A 14,308-nucleotide genomic window follows, 5' to 3' on the forward strand; every position below is an offset into this window, starting at 1 on the left:
AGGTTGGGGAAATAAAACAGTGCCTTTGGGGCATGACGGGATCACAGTACTGAACTCTCAACAGCTGTGTGGTTGCCTGCACATGGCCTGAACAAGATCAAGCCAGTTAGTACTCTAGCATGGAGATGGAGCAGGTATGAACTCCACCCCTAACTCAGAAGCTAGGGGACAGTTGGTGGCTTTCTTGGGAGTGGGCGAGACAGTTAAGGGTGTGGCACCTGGTAGACTGACCATAGTCTGGTGAATGGTCCAATATTCAGGAGTTGATTTTTTTTTTTTTTAAAGGAGCCAAGTGGTGGTGGCCCAGACCTTTAATCCTAGCACTCAGAAGGCAGAGGCAAGATCATCTCAGGGTTTGAGGCCAGACAGGTCTACAGGACAGCAAGGACTACACTGAGAAACTCTCGTCTCTAAATAAATAAATAAATGGAAAAAAAGGAGAAAAAAGAGGATATGAATTGAAGCTTGGTTAAGGAGGTGGGCATAGATCTGGGAGTCAGGCAAAGGAGTGCAGGGTAAAATGATAAAACTACATTATATAAAATGCTTGTAATTTTTAATAGAAAAATTTGCTTTGTTACTTGGTGTACATCTCTAGATGTGAGAGATAAGCTCAGAGCCTCCAGAACTGTGGTTTAATTCTATGGTGTCTCCAGGACCCAGTCTCCACTTACTGTGTCTATCATCCCTAAAATGAGGTTCTCTTGATCCAAGAGAGCATTTCAGTGGTCACATCCAAGCTTTAGATTATAGTAGTCAAATGCCGAAGACTTTTTTGTCCTTATTTATTTATTTATTTATTTATTTATCGGTTTTTCAAGACAAGGTTTCTCTGTGTAGCCCTGGCTGTCTTGGAACTAGCCTGATAATTGGGCTGGCTCTGGACCTCGTGATCCACCTGCCTCTGCCTACTGAATGCTGGAATTAAAGTGTGCACTATCACCCCATTTAGAGAAACTTCTTAACGTTTCCTCTGTCTACTTCCATCCCCTTGGTTATACTCTGGTCACATAATTTCATGCATCTGGTAAGAGGCTGAGAGACATTTGCAGAGAGTGAGAGGGAGAATGGAGGGAAATGGAGGGGAGGGAGCGGAGGTAAGAGAGACAAGAGAGATGTGACTGCAACTAATCTTTCCGTTAGGAGGAAAAAGGGTAGCAAATTGAGGGACTCCGCTTGATATTGTTTGAAAATGAGTGTGGAGTCAGGGTCAAGATCTGAAATAGCCATTGCAGGACACTAGGGGGTATAGAATAATTGTTTAGGAGAACCAGATTGGTAGTGCATGCATTTAATCCTAGCAGCCCGGAGAGACAGAGGCAGGTGGATGGGTCTCTTTGAGCTCAAGACCAGCTTGATCTATATAGCAAGCTCCAAGCCAGGACTATGTAGTGAGACCCTGCCTCAAAAACAAGTAAACAAACCACAAAACCAACCAACTAAAGATACAGCTCAGTAGTAGAGCACTTGCTTAGAATCACAATGACCTGGGTCTGTTCTCCAGGACACACATACACAAATTGTTTACAGTGATGGAATATGAAGCAGGCTTTAACAGTAAGAAACTTAGATTTCCAGTGGCCTCAAGTCACACTCTTGCCCTCCACCAATTCCCTTCTGCCCACAGGTAGAGCATTTCTACAGGAATGGCACCTAAAACCTTTTTGGTTGGTTGGTTAAATTAAGAATTTTTTTTTTTTTTTTTTTTTGGACTGGTGCTGAGGCTAGGTAGAATTTCACAGGAAGGAAATGCTGGGCAGAACCTCCTTGGTCAAGGTTCAATGCTAATAACAGTAAAAGAAACCAGAGTTGGCTCCTAGTTTCAAGGAAGAGAACCCAGACTTTTCTAAGGAAAGCAGAAAAACTACAAGGATATTCATTGCCCAAACTCAAAACAAAGTAAAAACCAGACAGCCGCAACCAGACAGGAAACACAAGGTTCTATGATTTCTTTCACAAGCCCACCCTTACGAGTGTGAGTCTGGTCCATTCCTGTCTGTTGTCGCTACTGGGGACTCAGCCTAGGCCCTTGCCCACGCCAGGCCAGCACTCTATCACTGAAGGACACCTGCCAAACCTTAAAAAGTTGTCCTTAGTCAAAACACTAGTAGGGAGCGAGTCTAATTCACTTGCATAATTAACAAACTTGCTCAGCTGAGCACAAACACTTCCTTATACTAGACTATATGAAAGGTCATCAAGTAACATGAAGAGCTGCCATCGATATGGCCAGCATTGTCATAATACACTAACTCTGCATCCAGCCAGGACACAGAAAACACACTTCTAACAAGGTTTGATGTAAAGTATTAGTTACTAATAAAGAGATCTACAGAATACAGAAATGATAGGGAAGTCATGCTACCTTTAGGGATGAGGCAGCAATCTTAAAGGGGGAAAAATTGGGACCCTAGAAAGATTGAGTCACTATTGGGGAGGATATAGCTGTGGCGATGTTTGCTGAGACATGAAGGCCGGGGCTGGAGAATGGGTGTCAAAAATAGCTAGGCCACAGGATCCTAGTGCTGAGAAGGGGACAAGCTCACATTCCTAACCAAGAAGCAGTCTCAATCAACCACTTGCATACACACAAAAAAATGTCCTGTCTCACTGGGTGTATAAACCACATTTAAAGGTACTCATGCCTAGCAGCAGTTGGACAACACAAAACTCAATGGTATTTGTCTCATTTTGCTTTGTGCATAAAAAACTTTCTGGCCTTTTGCTTATAAAGTATGGCTTACAGTTGTTTTTATGCTTCCCCACCCCCTTTGCCTGTTTAAAAGAAAAAGTCATGATTTTGGATGGGTGGGGAGGATCTGGGAGATGGAGAGGAATTTGTGACCAAAACATATTGTATGAATTTTCAATGTAAAAAGACATGCACATTGCAAAATAGCTAAGACTTTACATGTTTTAGGAGTAAAGATAAGACTTGATCCTTTCAATGTATTAAAACATCACACTCAATTTGTCCCTTCTCCCCTCAAAGTAGTTAGGTTACAGTCCACTGGCACATTAATGAAACCTGCAGGAAAGTTGTGTGCTGGAGCAAGCCTTGCTGGGGTTCCAATGGAATTGTTGGAAATTCTGCTTACTTCCTGGAAATGCCACTGAACTTCGATGGCTGTGTGCCACCAGGTGCCCTAGAAGCTAAGCGCCTGCACAGTGCAGTTGAATAGGAACTAGTTCTCCTCACGCAGCATTCTCTGTTGTCAGGAGAAAAATGTGAAATTGCCAGTTCCAGATCACACTCTTCAATAGTAGATTTGGAGCCAATACAGCAACAGGTGTCCACAAATTAGCAGTGGCTCCCATACAGTTTGACTAAACTTGGCACAAAAGGGTAAGGGTGGTCAGGTAAGTGTGTTTGGGTAAAATGTTTAGAATAGGAGTAAGACTGGCTGCCTTGCTGGCTACCTAGGCCACTGGTGGCATCAGTGTCTAAGAGGGGACAAGGACAGAACTTTTTTTCAAAGGTTTCATGTATGTGTGTTCTATCTGCATGTCCACCTGCTTGCCAGAAGAGGGCATCAGATCTTACTATAGACAGCTGTGAGCCACCATGTGGTTGCTGGGAATTGAACTCAGGACCTCTGGAGCAGTCAGTGCTCTTAACTGCTGAGCCATCTCTCCAGCCCTGACAGGACTGCTTTTGCATTTGCACAAGCAACATTTACTTTCATATGTTGTTTAGGATGTTAGGGGTGACCACGAAGGGGCTGCACACAGTTCAGGAGCTGAGTGCATGGTGCACTTCCAGAGTTGGGTTATTAGCTCCATGTCAGCCCTGGGGGGAATGAACCAAGAACACCTGCATATACCGTAAGAAAAACAAATCTGACAGATTGAAGGGCTACAGATACTCAAAATAGCACTACCAATTCCCTTAGGAATTTACAGACATGATCTGCCTGCCTCTGCCTTTCCAGGGCTGGGATTAAAGGCATGTATCCCTATGCCCAGATCTATACTGAACTCTACTAAAAAAGCATTCCTTCAAGTTCCCCAGATCCTAAGAATTGACCAATGAATCTCCTCAGTCATGGGAAGCCACTCTCTAATGTCTGCCTAGACTACTGAACACTTCAAATGTAGTAAAGGTACGCTCGAAGGCTGAGAGCACAGCTCAGAGAACATTTGCCTGCCATGTAGCCAGGGTTAGATTAACCATAAACTGTAAGAGGGAAAACCAATTGAACATAAAACCTGAGTTATTACACTTACGGGTTTTCCAGTTTCCTTAACATTCCATTTTAGTATGTGACAGCAAGTGTAGGTGCCCAGAGGACACCATGCAGGACTCTGTTCTCTGTGAATTCCAAGAGTCACTCATCAGACTTGGGAGTACTCACTTAACTACCTTGCTGAGCCTATTTCTGTAACTTCTAGTTCTAACGGACTAATTTGAAACCTAAGCATTTCTAAAAGTACAGCATTTTAACCTGAGCATTTCATTTAGGGTGGTACAAATGTCTCCTGTGGGCTCTTCAATCAAATGCCTCATAGGCCAAGAAAAACCCTAAACCATAATGCAATAGGCACTCATTTTTGATCTTGACAAAACCTATCACTTTGGTCCTCTTTTTTCTTTTGTCCTACATACATGTCTTAAAACTTTCAAAATAAACTTTAAGTGGTATCAAATACAGTCAAGTATAATTTCAACTATCATCTTTGATGTGGACAAAAGAGCCCGACACACACACACACAAAAACAACCAAAACACCCCCCCCTCCCTAAAAGGGAGCCACCATTAGGATTCTAGTAAGTGCCAGCAGTGCTTATCTGCTTTCAACCTACAAGGATTTTTAAAAGACTGTTTCCAGGGGCACATGTGTACACCATGAGTAGTACTGCCGTCAGCTTTCTCCTCCTAGCCCAGGGATGAACTCAGGTCTGGGTGGTAAGCACCTTTACAGGCTGAGCAATGTGTTATTTTTAAATAGTCACTTTTGCTCAAGATATCCTCTACAGAAAACTGCTGACATTTTATCAGTTTCCACAATTTTCTTTAAATGTTAACAAATTGGGGTAAAGCCAACACCCAGGATAAAGGATTTAATCCAGTATTTATTCCACACTCATGATGGTTTTCTGAAATCAGAATACAAGTCATAAGAACAATCTATCAAATAATTTGCTGATAGTCTTAAATAACGCAGCACTGCATTACTGTTAATATTTGTCCTAGATTAAGTTTAAAAACTCAAACAGCAATCTTCATTATCAATAAAAAAAGTTTTGAATTCTTAAAAAAGGATACTATATCAAGCTGTTTCATAATTTAAGTATTCTCCATTTATAAAAATGCTTTGGAAGCTTGAGGCTTGAATGCTTCTCTACTCATGTGCCCCACCCTCTCCCAATCACTTGTTAGTATAGGGTTGCTACAATGCCAGGCTTTACACATTTTAATAATAGTACTTTTAAAATCTGAGAAAGTATTCAAGAGGGAGGAGGGAAGCACATTGTAAAAAGGAAATAAATTTTAGGCATACTAACAGTGTCCCTTTGAGGTAGAATGCTAAAAGGACTTCTGATCAAATCACAGCCTAATTTAAACCTCTTATAAATTCTCTCTAACATTAACTGTGGAGAATAATAACATATTAACAAGAGCTTCCAAGGTAATATACAGTGGACAAGAATGTTAACCCTACAACTGCTGCCTTCATGTATACTGAAACACATAATTCTAAAACTGACAGCCAAGATCCATTCCCAAAGTCTTTAGCATTCTATTATGAAAAGCACAGCCATGCTAACTTCAGTACACAACCATAATCTCACACCTACAAAACAAAAATAGAATTAGTGGCAGTTTATTGCCTTATACAAATTTAACCAACATGGCAACCATGCCAAAGGAATTAAAACATTTTCAGGACGTATGTACAGACTGTACATTTTAAAAACAAACAAAAATGCAAGAACATTCTGTGCATCATGTGTCAACTCAACAGGGTGAAAACATCAATGCTTAATGGGATTACAAAGGCACTTCCCTACACAACAGAAAACACAGCCTACAGGGAGCTCAAAGAGTGCATAACTACTGCACAATCTCAACTTGGGGGGAAAAAAAGCAGAATTTAATCAACATTTATAGGATTCAATGTGATCCAATTTTACAAAATCTTCACACAGTCTCATCTTTGTTTTTATGTTCTTTTTCTTGGCTCTCTGGCTCTACACTCTGGCTTCTTTGATGATCCTGTCTGTCTGACTGGTCCTTGCTATCACCATGATCTCTCCTGTGGGAACGGTCCTGGCTCTTGCTGCGCTTTCTAGACTTCTCTCTGCTAGGGCTGTGTTCTCGTTTTCTCTTTTCAACACTGCCAGTTCTTCCTTGACTGCCACTTCTGCTTCTTTTATTTGACTTCTCCTTGCTTTCGTTTTTATGTTTGCTTGATTTGTCCTTGCTCCTGCTCCTGCTCCGCTTCCCTGCATTTCTGCTCCTGCTCCTACTTCTGTGTTTCCTCTCTCTGCTTCTACTTCTGCTGTGTTTTTTCTTGGACTCTTTTTTGTCATCTCTGTGGCGTCTATCCTCCTTGTCTTCTTTGTGCTTCTTCTCTTCTCCCTCACCCCTACTTCTCTGCTCCTTGGAGCGCTCTCTTGATCTTTCCCTGTCCCTTTCTCGGTCATTGCCTCTCTCCTTGTCATAATCTCGGTCTCGTCTTCGACCTCTATCATTTTCTTTCTCTCTTTCCCGATCCCTGTCTCTTCTATCCCCTTTCCTATCACGACTGCGACTGCGACTTCTGTGCCTCTCCCGACTGCGGCTACGCCTGCGATCTAAGCCCCGATCATTGCTTCGGGATCTTCGCCTTTCTTTTTCTCTCTCTTTGGCTTCCCGCTCTAGTCGTTGGCGTTCTTTCTCTCTCTCTAACTCTCTGTCGAAACTAGAAGATCCATGGCCCTCCCGGTGATGACTTCTGCTTCTTGACCTTCTTGGAGACCTCCGAGGGCTCAGTGATCTTCTTGGAGATCTAAGGAAAGGGGGAAGGAAGAAACAGAAATAAATCAAACACTGGAAGGGCTGGGATACTTGGAGCTCAGCGGAACATTACCTGGCATGTCCTTAGAACACTGGAGCTGATATTCAACCACAAATACTCCTTAGCACTCAACATACATACTATAGACATTTCATCAGCATACTACATATATCAAATGCAATCATTAACCTTTGGATTAATGGCCTGTGGTACTGTGCTTGCCTGGCATGTATGTGTACAATAATGTAACTGCTCTCATTATTTTAGGGGGAATGACAAAGAAAAGGAACACCACATTCTCCTAAGAACTTTGTATAGGAGCTGGGGCGGTGGTGGCGCACACCTTTAATCCCAGCACTTGGGAGGCAGAGGCAGGTGGATTTCTAAGTTCGAGACCAGCCTGGTCTATAGAGTGAGTTCCAGGACAGCCAGGGCTACAGAGAAACCCTGTCTCGAAAATAAATAAATAAATAAATAAATAAATAAATAGAACTTTGTATAGGTAAATTAAAATAACGTAACTGGACATTACCTAGATCGCCGTCTTTCAACATGTCTGTCTATTTCCTCAACACCTTCCTTTCCGTCTTTCTTGATTTTCCTAGGTCGAGTTTTAATCTGCTGATCAATATTCTTCTGAACTGGAACTGGAATTCTTGGAAACAAAGTAGAAAACCACTCCAGTTTTGTGAGAAAAGAACGAAGCATCTCTCCAATGGTCATGACACAGCCTCCACCAGCTTTCACATCTAGGTCCTAGGAAACATTAAGAGATACCCTACCAGTTAAAAAAAAAAAAGGCACATCAACATATATATCAACACTTAAAAAATTTTTTTTTTTTTACCATCTTTGGAATCAACTATAAAAAAAACTAACGGAACAACTTTAATTTGTGTATCCTAATCTGGTAATGAATGAAGAGTATTTAGGCTAATTGTATACATGCAGGTGAAAACGAACCCTGCAGCCTCTTGGGCATAAAGGGACCTGGCTTACTCATTAACAAAAAATCTGGAAAAGCCCCTTATATCACTAAACTATGTGGAACAAGTGGGTTAAAATGACATTTCACATACCTACACTTGAGGACACATTTGCACACATACCTAGAGCTGAAACCTAGCTATGTAGGGACTACTCTCAGAGAATTCCTGTCTAAAGGTTATCTTTTAACAGCTGCAATATAAAATGAAGCCCTGCTAAAACTGGAAGCAATAGCAAACCAACTGCCATGACGCAGTGAGGTTTCTAATTTAAAGTTATGTACAAAATAAATAAATGAACAAATAATTGGAAACGCATAATCCATGATGACCATTGTCTCTGAAAAGGGTCATTACCGCATGAAGGCCTTCTTGCTATGCCCTCTCACAGCTCAGGACATGTTAGTCAGCTATTGTCAGTCCCAAACCTATAGTGCAAGCACACAAGGAAAGTGAGATTTGTTATCTAAACAGGAAAACAAGAGCTAAAGGTAAAACTGCTTGCACTCACACACATTTAAGTGTTCAGATATACAGTATTTCCAAATATAATCGCTGCAGATATCTAAAGAAGAAAACATATGTTAGCTCAAATAGAGGACCTCAGGCTTGTACACACAGTAAAGAACAGATAAATTAGAAACATTCAGAAAACTAACAACAATTTTAAAAAGTGACATGCCCTTTTCAAGTTCTTTAATCTTTCTTTAGAAAAAAGCCATGTAAATAAGAGAAAAGTTTAACAATTATGATTTTACCTCAAACACTTTCTGGATCTTTTAAATTAATAAACAGTGTGGTAAACAGGCCAAAACAGGATAGGAAACTTTTTAACAACCATCTCTGGGCTTGCTTGTAACCCTAGTACTAGGGAACTGAGACAGGGGATTCATAGTAGAGGCGTTCTCAGCTAGTCTGAGAGCAAGCTGAGTTACACAAGACCTTGTCTCAAAATGATTCTCCTCCATGTCTACATTAGTGGGGTGTTTCTTTCTTTCTTTTAAGGTGGGCATATAATAAAAATGAATTTTTTATTAGATGGCTGCATTCATCAACAACAAAAAAGATTTTTTGAGACATGGTCTCATTATATAACTCTGGGTGGCCTGGAATTTACTATGTAGTCCAGTTTGGTCTGGAACTCAGCAACCCATCTGCCCCTGCTTCCTAGGTGCTGGGATTAAAGGTGTGCCATACTAAGGACCAAATTTTTGTTGAACTCACAGAAGCAGTTTAATTCTAATATATAAATTGTGAATGAATTAGTGATAAAAGCAGATGCAAGGATAATAAAGCTTACAATGGAATATATGTTGATCTTCTAGTCTTCAATAAGTAAGTTAATATGGGTATAATTTCAATATGACTCTTCGCTCATCTTGTCTTAAGGCCTGAGACAGTGACTAGATTTAGCCTCAAAATCTAAAGTGGTAATTTAAGGAAAAGAACTGTGTTTTTTTTTCTGCATTGTTGGGATCAAGCCCAAAGCTATGATATATGACTGTTTGTTTTACAACGTTAAGCCCGGTCTTTAAAACACTGTGTTGTATGGTGTGTGAGAAAGCTAGACTAGCCAGGCACAGTGGTAAATCCTGTTTGTAATCCTAGCTACTCAGGAGGCTGAAGCAGGAAGAGTACAGGTTTGAGACTGACCCATGTAACACTGAGTATCTGGCTCAAAAGAAAAATGGAAAAGGATTATTATTTTCTCACTTTGGACAGGTATAATTGTCAGGCTATTTAAGCCAATCTTAACTCTTTCTAAGTCTATACTTATAGGCAAATATAATTATCGCTTTTGGAAAAAGGTCATAGTAAAAACAAAAAGCAGTTCAGGGGATTTAACATGTCTACAGTTACAGTAGTGCATGTTGCCTATCATGTCTAGCCCCTCAGAAAGTCACTATCAGTCGTAGCAGGTAGGACCAACACAATAGAGAATTTAATTTGGGAGAGAAAAAGTTATCATTGAAGTTATTAAGACATACTAACTTTTAAAGCATATTAAAATAACATTAAGATTTTAACTCAACACAAAAAAGCCATCAAATCTTAGCAAATGGATAATAATCCCAAAAGTACGACTGAAATAAATGTTTAGAAATTCTGAAGACATTAAACTTCCAACAAATAAAAGAGCAAGACCAGAGTAATCAGAAGAAAGCTGATGATTACCCTTGCTGACATACCTCCTCATCATCAAGGAAGGACTCAAACCAGTCCCACAGGTCTGTAGGGGGTTGTGTATACCTAAAATTACAACAAGAAATCCGCTGAGTTTATGTAAATTAAAACAACAAATTTAAATATGTAGATAAACACACACATACCTTATATACATAAATCCAAGGGCTCGGATATATGGAGAGTCTGTATGTGTTATGAGACCCATCACCTGCTTTCGAGTTAACTTCAGGGTAAATAATTTGTATAGAAGGCAAAACGCTGTAGAAACAATGCCTCCTGTTCCAACACCTCGAACCTTTAAAGGGAAACATAGTTAATAAAAAATAAGCGGATACTTAATACCCATTGATTGATGTTATCAACAACCACAATCTACAATTAAAAGAAGAGCATAAAAACTAATGTTTTTCCTAACCTGATCCAATGGAGACTTGACTTTTGCACTTTTGAAAAATTCCAAGATCTGCCAATGAATTGGTACTTGAATATCTAAGGACACTTAGCTTTCCTATAAACTTAGCAGACAGAAAAACTGGGAAAAAGAAATGCACGTACTTCTACTTACCCCTCCGCACATCCCCGTCTGGCCGGCAGTTTTCCTGCTTCCTTTCTCCCAGGGCTCAACATGTGTGACCTGAAAATAAAAAAAAAAAAAGGAAGACAACAAACGTTCGGACTCTGAAACTACAGTGAGCTCAGTTCCTAAGAGCAACTCCTCCCAAGTGCTGTGCCACTGTGCCGTGCCATCCGCCATCATCCTGGACTCACACACTAAGTACATACAGCATCTCTGGGAAAACTGCTCAGACTCAGCACCAACAAAGTTAGAGGAGTCAACAAAACCCTGTTATGCTTTCAAAGCAGACAGGTCGTTTTTATGGTAAATGAGGTGGGTGTAGGATGGGGTCTCCCTCTGTAGCCCTGGCCAGCCTGGGTTTTTATGGTAAATGAGGTGGGTGTCCCTCTGTAGCCCTGGCCAGCCTGGGTTTTTATGGTAAAGGAGGTGTAGGATGGGTCTCCCTCTGTAGCCTTGGCCAGCCTGGGTTTTTATGGTAAATGAGGTGGGTGTAGGATGGGTCTCCCTCTGTAGCCCTGGCCAGCCTGGGGTCTCACTTAGACCGAGCTGGCTTGGATTATATCAACCTTGGACTTCTTATTTCTCATTTTTCACCATGATCAATTAATTCCTAATTAAATATTAAAGATTAAAATCATAAAGCTACAAAGATCATTCTTGTACTTAATTTTCAGTCAAACTGCAAACTCAGAGTATAAACTGTTAAAAGGTTAAGTGTGAAGCCATTAATATATACCAAAGAGAGTCAATAACAGTATCATTTTTGTTAAACAGAACACCCTATGAAAACAGCTTTACCCAAAAATAGCAAAAAGCTGACACTAGAGAGATAAGTGAAAAATATTAGACCTGTTTTTATTTCTTAAATAAACCCTGCTTTTTATATCTGCCCACAGACTTTATCATTTCAGTGGCTTTAGACAGGCAAAACAAAACAACCAACCATTTAAATTGAAGCACAACACTATTTTGCTCAGCTCATGGAGTTTTTTCCTGTCCCCAACAAACATAATGTGTAAGTCCCATCCTACCCAGCCCCCAGTGCTGGGGACTGAACCTAGGGTCTCATCTATATTGGATAAGTGCTGTACCAACTTACCAGTGAACCACAACCGGTTTCTATTCCTTAAAGGGTACTCAAAGAAGGGCATACAATGTAAAACTGCAAGCGTATACATTCCAAAGACTTTGATCCAAAGACAATTCAGAACAAGTTTTCAGTCATATTTTATTACTTTTAATTCCATGTATGTGTGGGTGTGTGGAGCCCAGAGGGTCTGATCCCCAGAACTGAGGGTACAGGTGGTTGTTACCTGCCCAATGCAGATGGTGGAAACTGACTTAGGCCCTCTGCAAAGGCAAAAATGCTTACTCCATGGGGCATCTCCACAACCCCCCTGAGATTTTAGTTTTAAAAATGAATTTAAACATATTCCAATGGAATAAGTTTTCCAGAATACATTTAAAATTAACTTGAAATATTAGTCTCTATTTTAAAACAACCTGTCACAAAGGTACAGGGACCCAATTTTTCAAAGTTAACTGCATACATAACCATTATTCACCAAGCTACATTCACATTGAACAGGCCTTACCTTTTAAAGGCTAGTTTAAAAAACTACTTCATATTATTCCTTATACCTACTTAACAGCTTTAGTAAAAGAACACCAAGAGTACGTGTATATTCTTATATCCAAAGTTAAAAAAGGTAAGTCTGTCTATAAAAAGCAATTAGTACCTCAAAAAAATCTCTCATTAACCTGAACAAGTTAGAAAATATAGCTGGGAGAAAAGTAGGTAAAATATACAGAATCTCTTTTTGTTAACATCTCCATGTGTATGTTTAAATGGCAGAAGATATTTTATTTGGTCTGTCCCAAATTTCTAAGTGTCAAGACAAGAAAAATTGGATGTTTTATTTTACCTGCTCCAGCAAAAATGCTTTAAGACATTAAGACTATTAATACTCATTAAAATACAAATTAACCTCGGAGGCCTGGAAGGAATTTTTTAAACTACCTAATTTGTAGGGAAGTGGAGAATCTAGTTAGTGAGACCAAATTCAATGGCCCAAAACCAAACCGAAAAATAAACCTAATTAGCCATTCATTTAACCAGGGAAATGCATTTATGGCGATTGAGCATGATTAATAGTGCATACCTCTACCTGCGACCCTGGGCTGCTCCGAGCCTCGCTGCAAGACTGAGTCAATCCTGCTAACGAAACAAGAACTGAGACAAGAGTGCAGTGAGGAGGCGCCAGGTGAGCTCCCCAGCACAGCCAAGCCAGCACCGACCCTGCCGCAGAAGCCCAGGGCCCAGATCATTCTAATTATGCCCAACGCACAGGTGGCTGAGACCTCTGACTCCTGATTTCCCGCTGGGAAAAAATTTCCAGGCCTTCTGTACACCTCTTTGCCCTGGCACACCACACCACCCTCAACCCTCCCAGCCCACCCGACACACTCACTGGCCAATTTCTGTCGGGATTGGAGAGTTTAACGAAGAACGCGAGGCCGACATTGAAGTTATTATTACTTCAGCAATTTTCTGCTGGCCCGAGGGGCAGCAGCAGAAGCACCAAGTTAATGCTTAGTCGACACAGGTAAAAAGAAGTCATTTTTTAAATGGTGAACTTGAATAGGCTTCTGGCATTACTTTTCTCCTCTCCCCTAGAGTTCTTGCCCAACAGTTCCCTAGGGATAGGCAGGAGGTTGGGGTAGGTTAAAGATCGATTGTGGCGGGCTCGCCCCGCTATTAAAAAAAAAAAAACACACACACACACAGAACAACAAACAAAAAAAGCCTGAAAAGGAAAAAGAGGGCGGCCCTAGCCCGACCCGTCCCAAACCATCCCCAAGGCTCACTTCTCCCTCTGCCAACTTTCCCCCTCCCCCAAATCCTCAGGTCTCAGGAGGGAGGGAAAGGGGGCGCATCCACGATATCCGACAACCCGCTCTGGGGAACTTACCCCCAACACGAGGCCTAGAGGATGCGTACCTTAAAGTAGATCTCGTCCACCACCTCGTGGTAGGTCTTGAGCTCGTAGAGCTGCACTTTGAAATAAGGCGACGACAGGATGTTGGTGAGGATCATGGGGTTGAGGTTCATGGTCTTCTCATTGCCCCACAGCGGCAGCACATTGCCCTGCTTGCCCGACACCGCCGGCTTGGTGGCGCCGCCGCCGCCGCCACATTGCTGCTGCTGCTGGGCCACGGCCGCGGCCGCCTGGTGCTGCGGTTGCGAGTTGCCGGTCAGCGCGGGGCTGTTGTTAGCCATGTTGCCGCGGCAGGAAGGAGGGCGGGAGGAGGGGGCCAAGCTCGATCGCGCTCTTCGGGACAACGGTCCCGGACCTACTCCATGGAAGGCCGTCGGGGCAAGGAGCCCGCCGCGTTGTGCCCCAGGCGAGCGAGGGACTGCAACTGGGACGCCGACACACGGACTCCGGGGCCTAAGACGGACGCCAAACGCAAGCGGCGAGAACTCCAGACGCAAGGCAGAACGGACTGCCGAAGAGCTCGATCTCTTCCGCCAACTGCCCCTGGGAACAAGATG

General features: G+C 41.8%; 1 protein-coding gene across 2 annotated transcripts; it reads right to left on the reverse strand.

The window, feature by feature from the left end:
• Nucleotides 1–5,056: 5,056 nt before the first annotated feature.
• Prpf38b (pre-mRNA processing factor 38B) lies at nucleotides 5,057–14,308 on the reverse strand. Of its 2 annotated transcripts, XM_031375219.1 has the most exons (7): nucleotides 13,754–14,308; nucleotides 10,741–10,809; nucleotides 10,319–10,470; nucleotides 10,178–10,238; nucleotides 8,346–8,416; nucleotides 7,535–7,758; nucleotides 5,057–6,993 (listed from the first exon to the last, which is right to left on the reverse strand). In XM_031375219.1, exons 6-7 carry the CDS (start codon nucleotides 7,723–7,725, stop codon nucleotides 6,144–6,146), a joined length of 1,041 nt encoding a protein of 346 aa, XP_031231079.1. In that variant the 5' UTR covers nucleotides 7,726–7,758; nucleotides 8,346–8,416; nucleotides 10,178–10,238; nucleotides 10,319–10,470; nucleotides 10,741–10,809; nucleotides 13,754–14,308; the 3' UTR covers nucleotides 5,057–6,143. The 2 variants fall into 2 exon arrangements, with proteins under 2 accessions (XP_031231079.1, XP_031231078.1); XM_031375218.1 differs by lacking the exon at nucleotides 8,346–8,416.

Source organism: Mastomys coucha, unplaced genomic scaffold (assembly GCF_008632895.1).
Source record: "Mastomys coucha isolate ucsf_1 unplaced genomic scaffold, UCSF_Mcou_1 pScaffold16, whole genome shotgun sequence".
Classification (NCBI taxonomy): Eukaryota; Metazoa; Chordata; class Mammalia; order Rodentia; family Muridae; genus Mastomys; species Mastomys coucha.